Raw genomic sequence first — 15432 nt, forward strand, 5'->3', positions numbered from 1 at the left:
TTCCCTCTGGGAATGGACTATTTGTTTATAAAGTCCTTTGATGTTCTGGGAGGACACAATTAGTTTTTCGTCTGTTTACATGTCTCTCAAAATATTTTAGACATAAAAAAGATATAAAAAATAATATGGCAATCACTGTGCACTTACTGGGAAATTCTCACTGAAGTGCAGACTGTCATTTAATGGTAAATGCAATGCTGACAACAGGGGTCAGTACAAAGGCCAGTGACTGGAGACAAGTTTCTGAACCAGACTAGTCACTGCGCCCCAACAAGTGCCCACTGCTTACCAGAATGATGAGCCGCACAAGCTGGGTGTAGGTACGCTCCCCACCCTTGCGGGTAATGATGTCCCACTTCTCAGGGGTGCAGACAATGATCTGAGTGGCACTGATCTCCTCCTTGCACAGCTGGTGGTCGCCAGTCAGTTCTGCAACAGTAATGCCATATGTGGCCAGGCGCTGGTGGAGGAAAGGCAGGTCAGGCAAGAATGCTTGCATGGGGCCTTGGCACCAAACTGTCTGAGAAGTCTGAGCACAGGGAATTGTAGTAGGTATCAACCCATCAGGGAAACAGCAGGTGAATTAGATCGACCTAAGAACAAATCCAAGTTTACACTTGGGCAAATGAAGCAAAGGCTCTCTGGGAGCTCCACACACAAGGGGGAAATGGAAACGTGCAAATCACAGGACCTGGTCTAGCAGCAGCAGTCTTTATCAACCCCAGCCACATGAGGGCCACACAGCTACTCCAACAGTGCCCAGGAGAACTGGAGAAAACTGCTATGCACAGGGTGACAGAAAGATGACACACCCTTGCAAAGGCCAGAATAGGCCAAGGACATTCTTGTTCAGAAACACTCTGTACTTGGGTCAAGTACCACCTTTGAAGTGGAAACGCCATCTGAGGCACTGCAGAGACGCCCTGATACCGGAAGCAGTGAGGCGCCAGGCCCTCTTCCCTGTGACACTGCAGACAGCATCTTCTGGAGGAGCCCACCCTTACCTTCCCAAAGCTGCCCACCATCTCCTGCACCAGGGAGCGCATCGGGGCGATGTAGATGATCTTGAAGTTGTCCACGTTGATGGTGCCGTCCGGGTTAATGTGCTTCCCGATCTCGCGGAGCATGCACATCAGGGCCACATTGGTCTTCCCGGCGCCCTGAGACAGAGGCCAGGGATGAGGAGGCCCGTTTACTTACTCCTGTGGACTTACCACCAAAACAGACTAGAGCGCGTCCAAAAATTTTATTCACCCATTTAACATTTCTTCCATCAAAGAATGAAGAATTGGGGGGTATGGGTGAAGATGAACCCCCTTGCCACCAAAAACAGACACCACATTCCACAAGAAAGCGGCAGCAGGCAGTGCTTACAGTGGGAGCGCACAGTAGCAGGTTCTCGTCTGTCTCCAGGGCGGCCCGGTAGAGCTTACTCTGGATCCGGTTCAGTGTCTTGAAGCCCTCGAATCCAGCCTGGGCATACTTGGGCAGCTTCTCCACTGGAAGCAGTTGCTGAAAGAAGAAAGGTATTCCTACTGAACTGGCGGCACCCTGAGCAGGCCGTGTTCTTGCGGGGTCTCCAGGACCACATCTCCTGGCAAGCTCCCTGTGTACTCCCCACTGAAGGCCAGACCAGAGGGTCAGTATTGTCCCCTGGGCTCAAAATCAGAATGGGAAAGCTTCCACTTCTGGAATAAACTGTCTACGAGACAAGGCCACATGTGGTCAATGGGTTGAGATCCTAACAGGAAGGGAGGTGAGCGGAGGAGAAAACCGAGAGAAGCAAGGGACTCACTTCCTCGGAGCCGAAGGGCTTGGGCTTCAGAGCAGGCACGTGCACCTCCTCGTAGCCTTTGCGCTGGCGCCGGAAGGATCCATCCGGAAGCTGACAGCGTTTGTTGGCCATGAAGTGGCTCCCTTGGGTAAAAACCAGGTCCTCCAAGTCCAGAACCTGCCTCGGAGCCAAAGCCTGACAGCAGGAAAAACAGAAATACAAAGTGAAGAGGCTGAACTTCCACCTACCACAGCCTTGGAAAGGGCCCGAACACTGACCTCCCCGCCCTGGTCCAGATCCATGGTTTCCAGATCAGTGTCCATGCGGGACTGCCGCACTCGCTCCCTCCGGGACCGCTCCTCCTGCAGTGGGGAAAGAGAAAAAGGTCGATGATTTATGACCACTCCGGGTTCATGTCCTTCTCAGTCCCTCCTTAGCTGAGCTTGACTGATGGGTGCTGACCAGCAAATCCCAAAACAGAAAGACAGCCCTTTATGTTCAGATTCCTGCCCCGGGTTTTTATCAGATGATAAAAACAAGAAACGGCTTTAAAGCAACAATGCATAATGTGGGGGTTTCAAAACAGACGGTCAACCATTCAGCATCAAGGTCTCTCCCTCTGTTCAGCAAACACACGTCCTTTCCTCTACGTTCAGGAGATACCATGATTTACTGCGCAAACAAACAGGAAAGGGCCCGCAGTGCTGGTCTCCCGACCACAACCATGTGAATTTGTCGGTTCTAATCTGTACCACTGACAAACCTCAAAACATTTAGATAAATACTTTACTTCTTCATCTTTCAGTTAGGAGGCATTTAGCTTTATGCTGCAATCTTCTAACTGATGTCTCTTTTCCAAACCAAACACTCCAGCTCCGGACTCAGAAAAGCCAGCCCAGGCCTTACCCGGATCAGATCCTCCTTCTCCGTCTCGTGGAGTTGGTAGAGGAACTTGGATAACTCTGGATCAGCTTCCATCTTTCCCATGATCCTTTCCTTTTCCGCTTCACTCTGTGCACTGGCCAGCAAGGTGCAATATAAAACTGTCAACAGCAAAAGAAGAAGAGAAGGTGAAAGGCAGTGAATAAAATCAACCTTCAACCTTGGGGTAGAAAGGAAATGAACGAAACACGTGCTGAAGCTATGACAACAGCCTCATGGCACACGTGCAAACGCTACAGAAGGACCACTGTGACTCACTCATCATCCTGTGCTGCCGCAGCACTTTAATAAAATCGAAAGTATTGAAACCGAGCAGCAGCACCAGCTGGTTCTCACACTCCCGGTCATCACTGGCCGTCTGCAGAGAAGGTAACACCACGATTAAGGATGCAGACATCTGCTCCATACACTGTCCATCCCCTAAGCCCTAAAGGCAAAAATATGACCTTGGCCATACCTTTAAGATTTCCAACACTTCGTCTGCCTTCTTCTGCGATACAATGGCATCATCATAGAAGCGACTGAGCTGCCGCTGCAGCCAAAATGCATCAATGTCCCGAGGGTGCAAATCCTTCTTCTTAGAACTCATCAGTTCACCAGAGGCTACAAGCTGCACAAGTACCAGGCATTGAGCTCACCATGACTGTCTGCCCCAACTACTTTCTCATTATCCTGCAAAGGAGCGCTACTCGCCACCCGGAGCCCAGCTCTGGAAAGAGCTTTCCAGGGGAAAGAAAAGTCTGCTATCCTGAGTTTGGGAACACACCAAACTCATCAACATATCTCATCAATACATGCCCCTGGGAGGGAGGACGACTAACTAAAATCAAATAAGGAAACCAAGACACTAAATGTTTATTACAGCCCACACTATAAAAAAGGAGCTCACGCCTGGCTGGTGTGGCCCAGTGGTTGAGCATGACCAGGAACAAAGAGGTCGCCTTCGATTCCTGGTCAGGGCACACGCCCAGGTTGCAGGCTCAATCTCCAGCAGGGAGAGTGTAGAAGGCAGTTGATCAATGTTTCTCGCTCATCAATGTTTCTCTCTATCCCTCTCCCTTCCTCTCTCTCTAAAAAATACAAAAAAAAACAAAACAAAACAAAAAAAACTACAACTAAATAAAAAGGGAGCTCAATAAATGATATAAAAGGACCTTGGTATGGGAAGGACCTGGCCTGCAGCAGTGGGCAAGAGCAGACTATACTCACATTAGCTGAGAGGGTGCAGCGCACCACAGCCTCATCCCCTTCCATGTCGTCATCAGATGCCTCTTCTCGAACTTCCCCGTAAACATCTTCATCGCCTTCCTGTGGAAAGAGCCGAAACCCAACCTATGATTTGGAGCTGATTCTGACATCACCACAGAACCTCTCCCGAGTCACTTAAGATTGGTTAGCACAACTGGGACCAGGTCCAGCCTTATCCAGAGTACATTTAATGGGATAACCTCGGTATGCAAGTAGTCTAAATCCTCGTGGCATGGCTTCATAAGGTGCGTCTACTCTCTTTTCTGCTTTTCACCGGAGGCCGCCACAAAGGCAACCAACTGGACCACAGTCTCTCATAAACACACAATCAGTATATGTAAAAAGGAGCTAGCAGCTAGCAGGAGAAGACGAGCTCTGCAGAAGCATGCTTGGATCCAGAAGTGCAGACCACACTTGGCTTCCTCACCCGTCTTTACTCACACACTGGCTCACACTACACTGTGGACTCAGCACAGTATTATGTTTAAAGCAGGCACTTAATAATAAGTATTTGTTAGATGAATGAGTTCTACAAGCAAAGCATTCTTTCAGGTTCTTGCTACTTAAACTCTGAAATTCTATTACTCAGACTGCAGGAAGAGGCTTAGCAGTCAACTATTTCACTCATGATTTGATAGATAGTGAAACTGAAGCAAAATGACCTGCCCAACATACAGGACCAAAATTCAGACCTCCTGACTCCCAGCCTGGTGCTCTCCCCGACTCTTCTGTGCTGCCCCTTCTTCCCGTCCTAGGATATATTCCAAGGCCAGCATTTTCCCTTCATGAGCCAAATTCAACCACTGAGAATTCTATGGCAACTTCGCAAAGATTTTCAAGAGCCTCCTTGTTTCTATTTAGTTATAGTCAAACAATTATGATTAGGTCATAAAACTCAGTGGCTGCTGCAACCGTTATTTAAAGCAACCATACAAAACATGCCCATGCTCTTGGGCAAATGTACATCTTTTGAAACTGGCAGTAGGACACAGCATTGACTGACCGGTGGGACATTATCACAATAAGATTAAAATGTAGTTAAAATGTGGCAGCATACTCCTTCAGTATATCTTTCTTTTTGCTGATGCACTTAGTTTATTTTAAATTACTGCATTGATTTATAAGTTTAATTTGCTTTATAAAACCTGAAGATGATAATTTCTAAAAACAAGAATAAACTAGGTCCATTTGTTTTACACTCACCTCCTCATCAGACTCAAACTGTACATTCACACCATAGGTCTCATCAATGTTGTCATCTGAAACAAGGAGGGATTAGAGAAACAGGTAATGAGATGAGGCACTACAAAGCGCATTTTCTCCCCAAATGCCTGACTTGCCTCTCCTCAGGACAGATCTCAGACTCACAGACACTTAAAGATCAACATAAGAGAGCCATCTGTACTGCCACCAATGAGGCCTCCTCTGACCAGCCAACCTTGGATGTGACCCTGCTCTGCTTGCTCAATCACTTTGAGTCCCCCAGGCTCTGCCCAATTTCCCCCATCCTATATAAAACCCTAATATGCAAATCAACCAAACAGCAGAACGACCAGTCACTATGACACACACTGACCACCAGGGGGCAGACGCTCAACGCAGAAGCTGCCCCCTGGTGGTCAGTGTGCTCCCACAGGGGGAGCACCGCTCAGCCAGAAGCCAGGCTCCTGGTGAGAGCAGCTGTAGGTTGGAGCCTCTCCTGCCTCCACGGCAGGCGGATATCTCCTGAGGGGTCCCAGACTGCAAGAAGGCGCCCCTCCCCCCCCAGTGCACGAATGTTGTGCACCTGGCCTCTAGTGTTCTATACAATAAAAGGCTCCAGAGTAAGAAATGGCTTCTGTTGTAGGGATTCCAGTATCCATCAATCATAACTCCTCAAAACACACCAAACAGGTTATGGGAACTGACACATCCAGGTGTTTTAATGACTGAAGCTAGAAGGTCACATTTAGGGGTCATCAAGCAATCAGTTAATATGAGCAGGACATAATAAGCTCGATTACCCATATTCTGGATTTCCTTGTCTCCACCATAGTCTGTGATCTTCTTGCCCAAGTTCACCAGCACATGGTATCTGGTATCATCTGTCTGCCCCAGCAACAGGTCAATCTCCTTTCTCCTTTCCTTGTCACGAAGCTTTTCATTCTTTAGGACAGCTAGAACTTCATCAGCTGCCCCACAAAGAATATCACGTGGCTGGTTGCAAAAAATAAAATAAAATAAAAACATTTAGAACAAAGAGAGGCAGCATACCACAGTCCAGCTTTATGTGACAACTAGATGTGAAGAGTCACACCCCTTTAAACCCCGTATAGGAGGATCTGATCATTTTCATTAACATTAATAAAAAATGCCACCAGTGCCCACCAGTGTGCTCAGTGGTTGAGCATCAAACCGTGAACAAAGAGATCACAGTTCAATTCCCGGTCAGGGCACATGCTCAGGTTGTAGGCCTGTCCCCAGTAGGGTGTGCAAGAAGCAGCCGATCTACTATTATTTTCTCTCATCATTGATATTTATATCTTTCTCCACCTTTCCCTTCCTCTCTGAAATCAATAAAAATATATTGAAATAAAAAATGCTAGTCACACAATTGAAGGAAACCTCATCTTTTAAAAAGATTAGGTAGGTGGTCTTAGGAAGCAGGACATGACTTCCACTAGTCTGCCACATTTCTCCAGGTCTCCCTCTAGCCTGCCAAACTTTTGGTAATTCTGTCCTCACCTCCTCTAGCACCCGCCTCACCAGAGCCTCTCTGAGCCTCATAAAGGTCCTGAATCTCACCACACACATACAGTGGGGTTAAGAGCAGATTCTGGGCACTGACTACTGGGCTCTTATCCTGGCTCTGCAAATACAACCTTTGTGACCTGGGAAAATTATGTAACTATTCTTTGCCTCACATCTCTCCTCTATAAAACTGAAAACGAGTGTTAGCAGCACCTAATCATAGAGCTAACATGAGGACTGTAAGACAGAAGACATGCAAAGTGCTATCCCACATAAAGTAAGTCTCAGCAAACTGGCACGGCCCTCAGAGGGACACACCAGACAAGGCTCTCCTGGCTCCTTCCAGTTGTGACTCTCTCCCTCTCCAAAACCATGACTTCACCCTCTGGCTGCCTCACCTGGTCCCCAAGGGCAGCCTGGATGAAGCTGAGCAGCACTTCGTAAGTCTCCCGGGTTTCTTTGGTTTTGGGCTTATAGATGATGCCCACCATCTCATCAATGCCCTCCGAGAGCAGAGTGTACCCCTTCATCTTGTTGATGTCGTGCCGGTCCTCATCACGCTTTCTTCGCCTAATGGACACACAGTGTGATGGTCAACAGGCAGAACCCTCCCTCCCAAAGGCAAGACTAAATCAGGCCCCACTCCTCTCCTTCTCAGCTCCATGGAACACAGGTAGTATGTTAGAACATGAATCTGTACCTCAGTAAGTCATCTCCACTTGGCCTTAGTCACTTACAGGAGTTACTTTTTTATAGGATTATAGTAACTAACACGAAGAGAGTCCACTATCATTCTCTCACTAGAAGCACTGAATATTACAATGAGACATCCTCTCATTCATTTAAAAAACACAACTCTTTTCATTTTGTATGACATTATACAATTGAATTTTGACTGGTGTTTCAGATAAATTTTCTTTTTCTAGCCAGAGCAACGGAAGCTCCAAAGGAATCTACTGCCACTGAGTCCCAACAAATTATAACAGAATGGGTAAAGAAGTCATATTTTGCAAAATAGAAGACCAATAATGCATTAATTTATTTCAAATGTAACTACTTTAATCAAAACTGAGCCTACAAATTTTTGAGACTTCATGGGAGGAGGAAAAACAGATGATCGGGGGTGAGATGGAGTTGAATGAATTTTTAAGTTTAAAACATATCCTCCAAAAAATAAACAAACAAACAAAAAACACAAAAAAAATATCCTCCAAAAAAGTAAAAAATAACAAAAAACCTGTCATTTATACCATGGATGCTTGAATATTAGTTTATAAACTTTATAACAAAAGTAGGAAATGGGCAACAGCAGAAGGAAGTAGGGGTGGGAAGTTAGCAATGGAAGAAAAAATGTTACTGAGACAAGGGGACAGCAAGGGTCTTGAAAATACCAGAAAGAAAATTAAAATCTCTCTATGGACCAAAATAGCATACGTTAGAAAAAGGTCTACAAGTTGGGACTCCACCCCACCTATACGGTGGTCAGTGTCCTGTCAGCACCAGCAATGGCCATGGCCTCAGCCCTTGGATTGTAAATTGGTGACTAAAGCTCCAAGCAGCCCTGTTCCTGACGGTGGCAGTGATGGTGGCCCTGGTATCAGCTGACCCCCTCACACAATGGCAGAGGCACAGGAGCCAGATGGCCCACCACCCGCCAAGACTTCTACTGGCTGTGCTCCTTCTTGGCCTGAGGTACCTCGGGATGCTGTGCTAAAGGTTACTCCTTTGGGTGGAATAAAGGTTTTATTACAAGCTCACATTCACCATTACAAACACTTAGGAATATTTTCTATATGGTGTGCCGTTCCCAAAAGCAGGGATAACTTGGATTGTATAAATTTTAGGAAGCCCGGCACTGCTCAATGGTTAGAGCATGGGCCTGCACACTGGAGGGTTGCGGGTTTGATTCAGGTCAAGGGCACATACCAGAGTTGCAGGTTTGATTCCTGAGCCCCTTCTCCTCCAACCCCAGTCAGGAGGCAACCAATCGATGTCTCTCTCACATTGATGTTTCTCTCTCCTCCCCACTCCTTTCTACTCTCTCTAAAAATCAATGGAAAAATAACCTCACTCCTCTGATGAGGATAAATAACTAATAAAGAATTTAAGGGAATGTTACAATGATGATTCGAATCTTTCCCTATGATGCAATCGTTTATGGCATTTGAGCACTATAAACATTAATTACTACAAATCTGGGAATTTCTGGTTATGTGTACAGATTAATGGCTGGGTCCCTGGCAGGTATGACAGCATACCTTCTTGACATGGTTAGAGTACACCTAGCATTCCAGGTGAAAGAGGAGTACACACAGCATATTCATGCACTCAGAACAATGTATTCGAGGGAAGGCGGTTCCTTGGATGTTACAGAGGCCTGAGGCCGACTATATTAGGATTGGCTCCATATGCAGTTGTTTCATTTTGCACTTTTGGTACCTTAAAGAGTGTTGGGCTTCCATGCACGTACCCTTCTTGGCAGACGTACATCAGACAATCCTAATGTCTGTTTTGAAAACTCACATAAACTTCCTTTGTGGTGGTGTTGCTGGAGCAATAGCACAGTCAATATCCTACTCATCTGATGTCGCTCGTAGGCGAGTACCATTAGGAACTATTCTTCCAGAATTTGAAAAGTACCTTACCATGCTGGAGACTATGAAATACGCCTATGGACACCATGGAATTGGAAAAGGATTATATCATGGTTTATCTCTGAACTACATTCGCTGCATTCCCTCTCAAGGAGTGGCTTTTACAACATATGAACTTATGAAGCAGCTTTTTTCACTTCAGCTGAAAACAATTTTCTTTCCTTAATAAACTCTTAAGAGGGAGAAATAAAATGTTACTTTCATTTTGAGGTAAACATTACTTGAAGGGGAATAATTAACCTGTCACTGAAATCACTGATACCTCAACACTTGAATTTTATTAATCACAAATCAAAAGTGGTTACTATACCTTCTGATGCCAAAAGTTACACCACAGAACATTGGAAAAAATCCTAAACTAATGCTGTCTAATCAATTAGGTTATTTGAAACCATTCAAACGTGTTATTTGGACATAAAAGTAACTTAAAATGGGATTCAAGAGGTTGCCATTAGCTTGATCATGCTGTCCCAAGCTTTTAATTGTAATCATGACTTTCAAAGACTCTAATATTGGTTATTATTATAACAAACAAACTTTGCAGCAGCATGATGAGAAATGAACTTTTAAGTTAATAAGCCATAGCTTAGAAGCCAGCATTGAAATATTATTATTACTTCTCTTCTTACAATTCTGCTCCACTGCCCACTGGTGTGGCTCAGTGGTTGAACGTCAAACTATGAACCAGGAGGTCACGGTTCAATTCCTGGTCAAGGCATATGCCCGGGTTGGGGGCTTGATCCCCAAGTAGGAGTGTGCAGGAGGCAGCTGATGAATGATTCTCTCTCATCATTGATGTTTCTCTCTCTCTGAAATCAATTTTAAAAGGAATTCTGCTCCACTGAATAAAAGGACAAACACTTTTTTTCTCTTTTCAAAAAAATAAATGTTGTATTTAAAAAGTAGTCAAATAGAGACTCATCAATAAATGAAGAATTTTCAGGTATTGGTCAAGTGTTATTCCCATACACACATACAAAAAAAGTTATTCCTAGTAAACACTATCTGCTCTCAAAATAGATTAGCAATGTAGATTTGTTTGGTTAAATGATTTGGTGTATACTAGAAAATGTACTTATTAGACTGTGAAACATCCATTAATAGAGATGGAAAGGTCAAAGACTGTTTCTAAAGTATTGTCATGATACATCAACTAGCACTTCCATGTAAAATTATTTTAATGCGATATAAACTTACGTAGAAATGTAAAAATGGTTTGAATTGGCCACGCCAGAATGACTCAATTGGTTGATCATCATTCTATGCACTGAGAAGTTGCTGGTTTGATTCCTGGTCAAGGCACATACCTGGGTTGCAGATTCGATCCACAGATGGGGCATGTACAGAATGCAACAGATCAGCATTTCTCTCTCACATGGATGTCTGTCTGTCTGTCTCTCTCTCTCTCTCTCTCTCTCTCTAAGCATGTACTCAAGTGAAGATTAAAAATAAGTAATGATTTGAATTGCTATCCTTAATATTAAAGTGGTTTAAAATGTAAGAATTTCATGTATTGTTTTTAGAGTACTTTCTATGTTTTAGTATAAGCATGATAGAAATGGGAGAGGAATAGTTATAGTTTTGTCCTCAGAAATAGTGATTTGTATGAGCATAACCAATGGACACAGATAGTAGGGTGTGAGGCATGTGCTGGGGGGTGGGAGCAGCTGGGGAGAGGTCAATGGGGGAAAAAGGAGACTCATGTAACACTTTAAACAATAAACAATTTAAATTTTAAAAATAAATAAAATTTGTAAAATGAAAAAAAATAGTGATTTGTAGAACTGATGTAATTTTTAGACATTAGAAAACTAAGTTCAAAATGTTATTTCTGCTTGGATTTTTATTTTTGCATAAAAGATTTCTTGTCACACCTTGGTAAAAATTAGATGAACTGGTTTTATTTTCAAAGTCTTTATTTTAAAGTAAATATGAATCTTTGTATGATTTTTAAGTGTACATGCAGGCAGAAATACATGTTTCTAAAACTATTTTGTATATTTTAATTTCTAGATTGCTCTGTAGCTAATATTGTTATCAAGTGTCTAAAATAAGTATCTCAGTTATCTTATCGATAAAAAGGACAGCAAGCCCGGCCAGTGAGGCTCGGTGGTTGAGCAATGACTCATGAACCAGGTGGTCACTGGTTTGATTCCTAGTCAGGGCACATGCCTGGTTTCCAGCTCCATCCCCAATGTGGGACGAGCAGGAGGCAGCCAATCAATGTTTCTCTCTCATCGATGCTTCTATCTCTCTATTCCTTCTCTAAAATAAAAACCTATATATTTTTAAAAGGATGGCAAACTGGTACTGGCAGAATTACAGGTATATAGATCAACTGAACAGAACAGAGGCCCCAGAAATCGACCCAAGCCATTACACTCAATTAATATTTGACAAAGGAGGCAAAAACATACAATGGAGTCAACAGTCTCTTCAATTAGTATTGGGAAAATTGGACAGGTACGTGCAAAAAAATGAAACTAGACCATCAACTTACATCATACACAAGAATAAACTCAAACAGGTAAGACTTAAATATAAGTCAGGAAACCATAAAAATCCTAGAAGAAACCATAGGCAGCAAAATCTCAGACATCTCTCGTAGCAATATGTTTACGGATACACCTCTTAGGGCAAAGGAATCATAGGAGAAAATAAATAAATGGAATTATATCAAAATAAAGATTCTGCACAGCAAAAGAAACGATCAACAAAATGAAAAGGGAACCCACTGTATGGGAGAACATATTTTGCAATGATACATCTGATAAAGGGTTCATATCCAAAATATATAAGGAACTCATACAACTTAACAAAAGGAAGATAAACAATCCAATTAAAAAATGGGCAAAGGACCTAAATAGACACTTCTTCAAAGTGGACACACAAATGGCCAAGAAACATATGAAAAAATGCTCAAAGTCACTGATCATCATTGAGATGCAAATTAAAATGACAATGAGGTATCACCTCACACCTGTCAGCCTGGCTACCATCAACAAATCAACAAATGGCAAGTGCTGGCGAGCATGTGGAGAAAAGGAAACCCTAGTACACTGCTGGTGGGAATGCAGACTGGTGCAGCCATTATGGAACACAGTATGGAGTTTCCTCAAAAAACTAAATATGGAACTCCCATTTTACCCAGTGATTCCACTTCTAGGAATATATCCTAAGAAATCCTAAACACCAATCAGAAAGAATGTATACACTGCTATGTTCATAGCAGCACAATTTACAATAGCTAAGATCTGGAAACAGTCCAAGTGCCTATCAGTAGATGAGTGGATAAAAAAGTTGTGGTACATTTCTACCATGGAATACTATGCAGCAGTAAAAAAGAAGAATCTCTTACCCTTTGAGACAGCATGAAGGGACCATGAGAGTATCATGCTAAGTGAAATAAGTCAGTCAGAGAAAGGCAAGTATTACATGATCTCACTTACATATGTGGAATCTAATTAACAGAATAAACTGATGAATGGAGTGGATCCAGAGACATGGAAGAATGAAACAGAGTGCAGAATCTCAGAGGAAGGAGGGGGTGGGCAGGCGGGTGGGTGGGTGGTAATCAACCAAAGACCTTGTATGCATAGATACATAACCCATGGACACAAACAATAGGGTGGTGAAGGCCTGGGGCAGGCTGGAGGGGGTCAATGAGGGAAAATAAGGGACATATGTAATACTTTCAATAATAAAGATAATAAACAAATAAAATTAGCAATGAACTGGGGTTGGGTATGTGGAATTTAAAATTTCAAATGTGTTGACTTCTCTATTTACTCCTGGGGGCATTTTATGGCACAATGATTTTATCTTTTCACTAAAAAAAAAAAAAATGACCTTTATATCCTCTTATTGTGCTGAAACCTTTTATATAATTCAGAATGACTTAAAATATTGAAATATTTATACAGCATGGTAAAGCAGACTCTAGAAAAGTGATGTTTCAATAGCTTCTATGTATGTACATTTACCTATAAGTCTGTATCTACATCTAAGTGCATATCCATATATTTTTATGTAACCTTCCATGATTTAGAACAGGGTTGGGGAACCTTTCTTCTGCCAACGGCCATTGGATACTTATAACATCATTCTCAGGACATACAAAATTATCAACTTAAAAATTAGGTTGCTATGTTTGGTCAAACATTTAATTAACTCACTCCTACTGCCTTGGCAGGGCCAGACCAAATGATGTTACGGGCCTTATATAGCCCCAGGGCCAGATGTTCCCCACCTCTGATTTAGAGAATCATGGGAAGAAGACAGATCAAAGGTAAAAGTGTACTATGAATTTCTTCGGCATTGAACAAATTAATTTTTAATGTATTTGGGATTCAGTACTGATTGCATGTGTACAGACTTAAACACTACAATCAAGGGTGCATTTGAAAAATGATTTGTCCATATGTTCAGGAACTCTTGTTTATAAGCTGCTGAAGACAACAGGATTTTATCTTATTTTTTTATATGTCCTCCAAAGATCATAGAGTTTACTTGATGCATTAATTGATTTTAGAGATTTTTCTCATATACATCTGGTAAAAAAAACTGCATAGAGTTAGATAAATTGTACTGTACCAAATATAAACTAACTTTTTGGGTAGTTTTGGTAGCAAACCAAAGCTCAAGTATCACTCAGGGTTTTAGCTGGCTGCTGTTTGCATAGGGTCATTTACATCTGATAAGGTGCAAACACTTGTTTCCACTTAAATCACTTTTTAAAAATTACTTAAAAGAAGGGCATAAGGTGAATTCTGCCATCTTCCTTAAACTTCCTTAAAAAAAAAGAGAAGAAAAAATGGACAGCAAATACTTTTGTCTAAAAGTTGTTCTCCACTTCAGGGACACTTGTTATGGCCAAAGAACCTTCTAAACGCATGTTGTTTTTACCTTCACTATGTTGTTTTAATGCCACTGATGTCTCATCCTGTACCCAGCATTTCAGCAAAAATGCTGCTCAATTGCTCTAAGGAAGATGGTCTTTGCATCTGAAAAAAAATCATTCTCCCCTGGGTACTCACTTGGCTCTTCTTTCCTCCTGCATCTGTGGTTTGGTCCGTTGAGCCTTATCTCCCATCCGGGTGCCCTCCAGCTTCCCAACCAGGGATAGCACCTCTCCTGTGGGTTCATCCCGGCGGGTCCGGTCAATGAGAGAACGGTCAGCTTGGAGGACAAGATTCGAGTTCTGAAACAGATCACAATATTATCAAAGCTCGGACGTGGGCAGAGCCAATTCCTACAAGGACACCAGCGGATAATAACAAAGGAAGTAAAAATCAGAGCGACTAAGCACTGATGATCACTAGTCGGAATAAAAAGATGTTTTCCTGAAGAAGAGAGAGCATCGTATAACAGCGCGTGAGCAAAGGGCGAGCAAATCAGTAGACCAATGCGGCTCCTAACGCTGCCCCTATCCCGCCCCTGGGAAAGTGCTGGGCATGCTGGGGGTGACATCTGGGAGGGGGCGGGCACAGCGCTGAGAGATCGGATCTCCCCCCGCCTTCGTGGTCCTCCTAGGCCTTCAGGCTGAAACCGCTTTCCAGCCTCAGGCTCCCCACTGGGCTCGGAGCCCGAGTCCTCCGCGAGTCCCAACGCACCGCCTTGTACTCGTACTGCAGGCTCCGGGCGGTCACATCCGCCATGGCGGCGGCTGCTCTGGGGCTCCGCGACCCGCTCCCCTAAACCGCACGCTCCGGAGGCCCGCCGCTCAGAGCTCTACTCCTCAGACCAACGCAGGCAAGACGCTCCGGAGGCAAAGAGAAACGAGCTCCCTTCCGCTTCCGGGTCGCGCGCCGGAAGTGCGGAAGGGCGTGTCTTTGGCGGGTGTTTGGCATTGCTGGGAGCCTATTCCCGTTTCCGGAAGCCGGGACCTCTGACTCCTGAGTCCGATCATCTTGTGCCACTTCGGACCCAGGACCAATACTCTCCCCCCACCTCGAGCTCCGGCCTTCGACCCCCAAGACTCTTAACTTCAGGACAAACGTAGGCCTCCTTACCCGTCTATCCCAAGCACTTTCTTTCTGGCCACTGACTGGGATTATGCAGGCAGGGAAGGGTGCTTAGCCCCAT

The 15432-nt window shown here is 43.8% G+C and overlaps 1 protein-coding gene and 1 pseudogene across 2 annotated transcripts in view; one reads left to right on the top strand and one right to left on the bottom strand.

The window, feature by feature from the left end:
- SNRNP200 (small nuclear ribonucleoprotein U5 subunit 200) overlaps positions 1–15107 on the bottom strand; it is a 32749-nt gene extending 17642 nt beyond the window's left edge. The window contains exons 1-14 of the mRNA XM_079792100.1: positions 14961–15107; positions 14385–14548; positions 7093–7264; positions 5968–6160; positions 5168–5223; positions 3926–4024; positions 3174–3326; positions 2975–3074; positions 2681–2817; positions 2053–2136; positions 1796–1969; positions 1375–1512; positions 1005–1160; positions 290–460 (exon numbers count right to left, since the gene is read on the bottom strand). Of these exons, the coding sequence (XP_079648226.1) occupies positions 290–460; positions 1005–1160; positions 1375–1512; positions 1796–1969; positions 2053–2136; positions 2681–2817; positions 2975–3074; positions 3174–3326; positions 3926–4024; positions 5168–5223; positions 5968–6160; positions 7093–7264; positions 14385–14548; positions 14961–15005 (1842 nt within the window). The 5' untranslated portion in view covers positions 15006–15107. The remainder of the gene's footprint in view (positions 1–289; positions 461–1004; positions 1161–1374; positions 1513–1795; positions 1970–2052; positions 2137–2680; positions 2818–2974; positions 3075–3173; positions 3327–3925; positions 4025–5167; positions 5224–5967; positions 6161–7092; positions 7265–14384; positions 14549–14960) is intronic.
- On the top strand, positions 7674–10156 carry LOC307112293 (solute carrier family 25 member 16-like; annotated as a pseudogene). The gene has a single exon. The product of its transcript is annotated as a solute carrier family 25 member 16-like (transcript).
- Positions 15108–15432: the final 325 nt, after the last annotated feature.

This window comes from Cnephaeus nilssonii (assembly GCF_951640355.1).
Source record: "Cnephaeus nilssonii genome assembly, chromosome: 15".
NCBI classification, from domain to species: domain Eukaryota; kingdom Metazoa; phylum Chordata; class Mammalia; order Chiroptera; family Vespertilionidae; genus Cnephaeus; species Cnephaeus nilssonii.